This window comes from Natrix helvetica (genome assembly GCF_964273705.1).
Source record: "Natrix helvetica genome assembly, chromosome: 1".
In the NCBI taxonomy this organism is placed as follows: Eukaryota; Metazoa; Chordata; class Lepidosauria; order Squamata; family Natricidae; genus Natrix; species Natrix helvetica.
In genome coordinates this window covers 17,994,416-18,002,583 of record NC_138548.1, presented here as the reverse complement: position 1 = coordinate 18,002,583, position 8,168 = coordinate 17,994,416, and the positions used below count along the sequence as shown (strand labels likewise).

Sequence of the window (8,168 nt, the reverse complement as noted above, 5' to 3'; positions counted from 1 at the left end):
AAGGTAACAGCTTAGTCATGCTGGCCACATGACCACGGAGACATCTTTGGATAGCGCTGGCTCTCTTGAAACGGAGATGAGCACCGCCCCCTAGAATCGGGAACGACTAGCACATATGTGCGAGGGGAACCTGAACCTTTACCTCTAATAAATCAGTATCTATCCGCTCCCCCTGTATTTTACAGATCAATATTTAGCAAAGTAAAAACATAATTATAACTTTTTTTTAACTTAAGATAGTTTAATTATTTCTTAAATAAAAAAACCCCACATTTATTTATTTTTACTTTTTAAATACAAATAGGTAGAAAAAGGGAATGGATTAGGTGGTGGAAGATCTTGCTTCATTGCTAGTACTCCACTAGCTGCACAAGAGACCCAACTGGGGGAATGAAGTGGTCAAAGGAAAGGATCTTCCCATAAAGGGTCAAGGAAGATTTGTGCAAAATATGCTGGGATTGTCAATGTTGGGTCTGGAGAGCAAATAAGGGCAAATCCAAGCTGGATGAAACAAGTTCTTTGGATTTCCATGCTGTTGCAACTCCATCCTGTCCTAGATTTGCTCCTTCAGATGCCTCAGTTCACCACAGCCACTGATTCTCCTTCCTCAAGATACCGGGAGTTGCTTGGATTCACCCCCGTTAATCCTGAAATCGCAACATCATCTGCAGGAGAAACACAATTCATTAGCCGGAATTTTTTCACATGCCCTTCCCCCTTAAAAAAAAAAGTATAGATAGTCCTCAACCTACGACCACAATTGAACTCAAAATTTCTGTTGCCAAGGGAGAGAGTTAAGTCAATTTTGCCCTGTTTTACGACCTTTCTTGCCACAGTTGTTAAGTGAATCAGTGCAGTGGTTAAGTTAGTCACACGGTTGTTAAGTGAACCTGGCTTTCCCATTGACTTGGCTTCTAGAAAGTGATCACATGACCCCAAGACACTGTAACCGTCATAAATATGAGTCAGTTGCCAAGGGTCTGAACTTGGCCATATTGGCGACGTGGTTAGAATGCAGTACTGCAGGCTACTTCTGCTGAACTGCCGGATGCCAGCAGTTCGATTCTCACCGGCTCAAGGTTGACTCAGCCTTCTGAGGTCAGTAAAATGAGGACCCAGATTGTTGGGGACAAGATGTTGACATTGTAAACTACTTAGAGAGGCCTGTTAAGCACTGTGAAGTGGCGTGTAGTGCTTGCGAGTGAAGCGAGCACATCCAAAGTGTTTACTGAGCAAACCAGTAGGATCCCACCTGAGATAGATGATGTTGTATAGCTTTCTCTATGTTCAATTTTGACCTAGATGGCCTCTTTGACCCCGATTTCAAATCAGCAGTCCTTTCTGTCCAAAACATGGACTTCGTTATCTTCAAAAGAGTGGCCTGTGTCTTTTAAATGCAGGTGGACTGCTGAATCTAGTCCTGATGGGTTTGTTCTCCTATGTTGTGCCATGCACTTAGGGAGTGGTTGTTTTGTTTCTCCACCATCCAGTCAGAGCTGAAGAAGCTTCTTGGATGAGAAGCGAAACGTCTTCAAAGAAAAACCAGAAAGTCCAGTTGCCTCTTGAAAAAAAAGCACCTTTGGGACAATCAAGACCTGGATCTCCACAGACAATTGTGGTTCCAAGTCAAGGACTATCTGTAGTTACAGCTGCACTTCTCTGCTTCCCTCTCCCACCACCCTAATTTCCCCATCACTTACGGAAACGGATGCTGATTGGCCAAATCATGATGGTGGCTAGGAACAGGGCAGCCACGATTGCCATGCCTCCAGTAACCGAGACCATTACCCAGTGGTAGAAAGTCACACAGCCGTTGCAACAGAGCTGAGTCCTGGATTTTGTGAAGGGTGGGGATGGAGACGAGAATAGAGAAAAAGAAATGCAACATGAAGATAAATATTAGCTTGTGTACACTGCTCTTACACATGGAGGCTCTCTCTTCAGAACCCCTGGTTTAAGCAAAGCTGGCAATTCCACCAGAATAAAAACAGTGTAGGATCAAAACAAAACAAAAAAAAAATGGATGGAGCAATGTTTCTCATTAGTGCCATTTCAAGAGTCTTGCTGAGCCTACTACCAATGCCGTTCCTCAATCCCTGTACACTTTATGGTAGACTGCTTTGGTACATGGAGGATTCCCCTCAGCTATGATATCTCTCCCTCTTGAAATTCCCCTTTCCAAAAGATCTCAATCCAAATATTTAAAGGTTAGGAGGTTCCACAAGATATACCTGTATTTTTCAGAGTATAAGGCGCACCAAGATTTTGAAGAGGCAAATTAAAAAAAAGGTTTTGCACTCTGCAGACCTCCCCAAAATGGCCCCATTTTTTTTTGTCAAAAAAGAGGCATGAATAACCTTTAAGAGGCTTATAGAGAGCTCCTGCGGGCTGGGGGGGGGAGGGCTAAAAACAAGCAAAAAAATGGCCCGTTTTTCACTCATTTTTACCCTCCTGAGCCCCCAGGAGCACTCTAGAAGCCTCCTAAAGGCTATGCACGGCCATTTTTGCAAAGGGGGAGGGGTTTCGGGAGGCCAAAAATACTGTATTCAGTGTATAACACACACCCAGATTTTCACCCTCTTTTTTTGAGGGAAAAAGGTGCATCTTAAAGTCCGAAAAATACAGTAATATGTGTTGTGACCCAGCAGGATCCGTTGCAGCTGCTGAGCGACTCAGATAGTGACAAACCCTTTGAGTTGGCTATGGAGGAGGTGGAAGACCCTGGGCAGGGTTCAGATGCAGAGCAGGGACCAGAGAAGCTGGTTGGCCACCAGGAGGCACCTGAGGCATGGAGCAGTGGGGAGGATCGGAGGGAGTTTGGGCGGAGAAACGAAGGCAACAGCTGCTCCGGAGACAAGCTCCTAAGAGATAATCAAGCTCAGGTGGTTGTGGCGTGGCCCCTCCCAAGAGCTTATATAAGAAGGGACTTTGGGAGGGGGCTTTTTGCAGGACACAACCGTTCATAGTAATCAGGAGAACTCTTTGTCTGATCTGCCTTGTGTTTCTGTGTGTAACAAGCTGGAGAAGCTCTTGTCTGTATCTGTTGGAGTCTGAGTTGCTGCCAACATCTTGTCTGTGAGTCGTGTTTGGGCTTTCAGCCAATAAGATTATAGTATTGTCAATAAAGTGTTGTAGACAGCTAAGCCTGTGTCGGCGTTCATTACTGGGTGGAGGGGGGGCCAGAACAAATATGGTTTGTGAGCATGACGTAGGCAGTAATGCAATATGAAAACTGAACTACGGTTTGATCAATCATAGTTTCCACTTGTAATATACATGTACAGGTATCTATGCTGGTCTGCTTCTTGCCCACTAAATCCCACTACACAATAGAAACATTTCTCCCAAAAGTACCCTCCATTTTCTCTGCTCTTTGAGTCACTGATGTACCAAAGAGGCCTGCTCACCAACCTTCTTTTCACCATATAAATCCAAATAAACAGAAACAGAAGCCAACATGGCTGTCTCACTGTGCCCACCCTTCACTTACGGGCATGGATGCAGGTCCTGGATAATCATCACCGACAATCCATTGGCGACTTTATCAGTGAAGCTCATGGCCCCGTAGACGAATGCGCCGCTGTGCTATCGGAGAAAATGAGCCATAGATGCATCAGGACCACTGATGAGTGGCTGCCAGGTCTCATCCTGGACAGAAAGCAAAACTTTGAAACAAAAAGAAGAGGCAAACCTCAAGATAGTTCTACAGGATAGTACAGGAGTGTCAAACTCAACTTCATTGAGGGCTGCATCAGGGTTGCGTTTGATCTCGGGGGTGGTGGGTGGTGGTCATGGCCAGAATGACGTCACCCATGTCAGGGGCGACTGTGGCAGTCCAAGCACTCTGTCAGCAAAAATGAGGCCTGGGACGGCTGCATGTGGCCCTCCTGAGCTCTGTTTTTGCTGGGAGAAGGCTGTAGCAGGCCATCGCAGCTGAAAATGAGGCCTGGGACAGCTGCATGTGGCCCTCCCAAGCTCCGTTTTTGCTGGCAGAAGCACAGTGGGACGGTCCTTTACTGTTTTTAGGGTGGCCCCGCGGGCCAGGTCTAAGCACCCCGCGGGCCAGATTCAGCCCACGGGCCTTGAGTTTGACAGCCCTGGTAGAATACCATTCTGAGGCTTGCATTCTTTTTTTTCTCTTTTCTCTTTCTTCCCCCACAACACTTGTGGTGGACCTTTGCCTAGAGTAATGTTTCTCATTCTTGGCAGCTTTAAGACGTGTGGACTTCAACTCCCAGAATTCCTCAGCCAGCATTCCTCAGGGAATTCTGGGAGTTGAATTCCACACGTCTTAAAGCTCCTGAGGATGAGAAACACAGCTGGTACAGCATGGCAATAAACCATTTATTTCTAAGCCTCTCTGAAAGCGCCTTCTGTCCTTCATATTCCCCATAAAAACAAATAAATGAGTGGCCTTACGTGCTTCTAAAAATAAACAAAGTGTTATATTATGACACCCTAAGGCTCCAAGTACACTTTGCCTTTTAGTCCCCGTAACATTTTTTTAGTCAGAGGAGGGAATTGTGCAAAAATGCTGCAAATGATATACAGCCCACGAGCCCCACCTAATTCAAGATGGTGACCACCATGGTGGGATTAAAGTCCTGCCTCTTTGTCACGTGCATAAAAAGGGGCGTTGCTTTGATCATGTCATTATGGCTGCCATCTTGAATCGCTCGCCTCTCAGGATAGCCACGTCTTTGGCATTGTTCCCTGGTAGATACCATATTTTTCAGAGTATAAGACTCACCAAGGTTTTGAAGAGGCAAATTTTTAAGAACAAGTTTTTGCACTCTACAAACCTCCCAAAAACGGCCCAAAAAAGGCCATGAACAGCCTTTAGGAGGCTTGTAGAGTGCTCCTGGGGGGTAGGGCCAAAATGAGCAAAACCTTGCCTGTTTTTTGTCAAAAAAGGGCATGGATAACCTTTAGGAGGCTTATTAGCCTGGGGGCAGGGGAGGGGCAAAGTTGAGAAGAAAATGGCCCATTTTTCGCTCATTTCTGCCCTCCCCAGCCCCCAGGAGCTCTCTGAAAGTCTCCTATAAGCTATGCACGGCCATTTTGGTGAAGGGGGCAGGGTTTTGGGAGGCAAAAAAATGCTGTATTCAGTGTATAAGATGCACCCAGATTTTCAGCCTCTTTTTTGAGGGAAAAAGGTGCGTCTTATACTCCAAAAATATGGTATCTTTGGAGCTCCCAAGGAATCACACTCTTTTTTATGATTCAGAAATCCCACATTGCTTCTTTAAGAAATGTTTTTCCCCCTGCTTTTTATTAAGAGTTAGCACTGAATTTGTACCCAGTTCCTAAAGCAGGGCTGACTCCATCTTTTACACAAAGTGCTTCATACCGTGTGGGGCCCGATGAGATCAGCTGTCATGGAGAGGGACGTTACCAGGATGGTGGCTGACCCGGTCCCAAGCAGGACAGCAGCCCCGTAAACCTCTACACCGAGTTGCTCGGCTATGGCCACCCAAGAGGCGAAGGCCAAGATAATCAGCAGTCCCAGGAAGTAGGTGAGCTAACATGGGAAAAGAAATTATTTTCACTTCCAAAACATGGATACATTACTCACCGCTACACAAAATATTCATTCAACACCTATGGAAGTTCTCAGTCGTCCACCTTATGGTTGTCCCATAAGGTAAAGGTTCCCCTCGTACATATGTGCTAGTCGTTCCCGACTCTAGGGGGCGGTGCTCATCTCCGTTTCAAAGCCAAAGAGCCAGCGCTGTCCGAAGACGTCTCCGTGGTCATGTGGCCGGGATAACTAAACGCTGAAGGCGCATGGAATGCTGTTACCTTCCCACCAAAGGTGGTTCCTATTTTTTCTACTTGCATTGTTACATGCTTTCGAACTGCTAGGTTGGCAGAAGCTGGGAGAAGTAAGGGGAGCTCACTCCGTTACGCGTGCATGGGAATCAGTGAAGCGGTAGTTGCAAGGATAACTGGCAGGAAAGCCGAATTTTCCTTTAGGGCTGCAAACACTGAAAAAGAAAGGCTGGGAGTACTCACATTTCTGCCAATCCGTTTGTTCACAGTTTTCATCAAAAAGGAGGAGAGGAAGCCACTAATATACATCACCAGGGGGATTGTGGCAATGTATCTCTGTAAAAAGGTGAGAGAAAAGGGAATAAAACCATTTAGGCCGTGATGGCGAACCTATGGCATCCATGCCACAGGTGGCACGTACAGCCCTCTCTGTGGGCACGCGAGATGTCACCCCAGCTCAACTCCAGCGCGCATGTGCATGCGCTTCTCGCCGGCCAGCTGATTTTTGAGTCTGCCACGCATGCGGGAGACGCATACGTATGCCCGGGGGACCAGGGGAGCGCGGAGGAGATGCAGTGTGCCCCCCCCCACCTCATTTTTGGTCCAGGAGGTTTCAGGGAGGCCTGCTAGGCTCAAAATGAGGTGCAGGGGGTGTCGGGCGTGCGTTACATTATGGCCGTGGGCACGCACACTTTCAGCATGTAAGGACAAAAAGGTTAGCCACCACTGCTTTAAGCTCTTCCTTCGGGGAAGAAGACAAGAAAACAAATGCAGCCTTTTGTTAATTAATTCCTTCCCCAACAGTGGTGGGTTTTGCAGAGGACAAGGGCAGGGATAGATTTCAGGTAGTCCTTGACTTATGACCATAATTGAGCTCAGAATTACGGTGGTAAGTGATAGCAATTATTAAACAGGTCACATTGTGACGGTGCCCAATTTCGTAACCTTTAGTGTGGTGGCCATTAAGCAAACACTGATCATTAAGCAAATGCAGCAGTTGTTAAATGTTAGCCAATGGCGTTTTTTTACCAGAAATTGGAAATAAATGTCAGTTTCTGACCAAAGATAATGCCAAAAAATCATGGTCAAATGGCCACAGGACACTGCAAAAAGTCCTAAATGTTGGCCAGTTGCCAAGCAACCAAAATGTGATCACATGTCCATGGTGTGTGTGATCATTGGACCGTTGAAACCTGGTCGTTAAGTAGCTCCAGGGAGTTTTGTTGGAATGTGAAGCGGTTGCTAAGCAACCAGTCGTAAGGGGAGGACTACCTATAATTACAATGCTCAGATAGAACTGGGACACTACAGGTTCAAATTTCTAATCAGCCCCAAAGTTTTAGAGCAATGTTTATCAACCTTGGCAACTTTTAAGTGTGGATTTCCTGGGGAATTCTGGGAACTGAAGTCCACACATCTTAAAAGTTGCCAACGTTGAGAACACTACTTTAGAAGATCATTTCTGGCCAGTTACAACAACACTGTGAATTAGGATAAGCCTCAAGAGAAGTTCAAAAAGAGACAGTAAGGTTACATCTATGTAAAGCTGCAGCCATCTGTTGCCCTTCTAAATATTACTAAAACTTTCTGCAAATTATATTTAAGTTAAATGACACACGGCTTAAACGTGTGTAAGAATGAAATCTCAGCTTTCATATGGAATCATTCAAAATCTCAAAGGCAGGCTAAGAAAATCTCACCAAATTAAGTACTATTTGGGGAAGAGGATTCCAGACTACTGCATGACACTGAATAAATGATAGCAATAGCACTTAGACTTATATACCACTTCGTAGTGCTTTTACAGCCCTCTCTAAGCGGTTTACAGAGTTAACCTACTGCCCTGCCCCCATGGCATCTGGGTCCTCATTTTACCCACCTCGGAAGGATGGAAGGCTGAATCAACCTTGAACCGGTGAGATTTGAACTGCTGAACTGCAACTAGCAGTCAGCTGAAGTAGCCTGCAGTACTGCACTCTAACCACTGCGCCACCTTGGTTCTGATGTCCAATACCCTCTCAAAATAGACCCTTGTATACAGTAATTTCTTAATTAACATAATACTATACTACCAAACGTTAGCAGTTCTAATGTTGGAAAATCATTGGAGACCCAAGCTGCCTCCCACAAGAAGCACCTGAAGACTACTGACTCCTTCACTTCTCCATCTCTGAAGCAGAGCAGATGACAAAAGCTCATCTAAATCTTACTAACTAGACAATATAAACCAAACCTCTCCCTTCCCAAAGACCATACTTACCTTTGGAAGCAATAGAGAGTTGGTGAGGTACATTGCAATGTATGTCTGAGAGAGGTTGACGATGAGACGGGTGAACATGTACAGCATCGCCACCTGGAGGCAAGAAAGTGGTATTACATATGCACATTCGTTTATT

General features: G+C 45.7%; 1 protein-coding gene across 3 annotated transcripts in view; it reads right to left on the bottom strand.

Annotated features, from left to right (window-relative positions):
• Nucleotides 1–230: 230 nt before the first annotated feature.
• The window catches only part of MFSD12 (major facilitator superfamily domain containing 12), a 39,825-nt gene continuing 31,887 nt past the window's right edge, over nucleotides 231–8,168 (bottom strand). The window contains exons 5-10 of one of the 3 annotated variants that reach the window (XM_081959409.1): nucleotides 8,033–8,125; nucleotides 6,016–6,108; nucleotides 5,351–5,521; nucleotides 3,491–3,585; nucleotides 1,701–1,831; nucleotides 231–665 (exon numbers count right to left, since the gene is read on the bottom strand). In XM_081959409.1, the coding sequence (XP_081815535.1) occupies nucleotides 577–665; nucleotides 1,701–1,831; nucleotides 3,491–3,585; nucleotides 5,351–5,521; nucleotides 6,016–6,108; nucleotides 8,033–8,125 (672 nt within the window). In that variant the 3' untranslated portion in view covers nucleotides 231–576. Of the gene's footprint in view, nucleotides 666–1,700; nucleotides 1,832–3,490; nucleotides 3,666–5,350; nucleotides 5,522–6,015; nucleotides 6,109–8,032; nucleotides 8,126–8,168 lie in introns of those variants that run through there. The other 2 variants (XR_014175877.1, XM_081959410.1) reach the window with 2 other exon arrangements.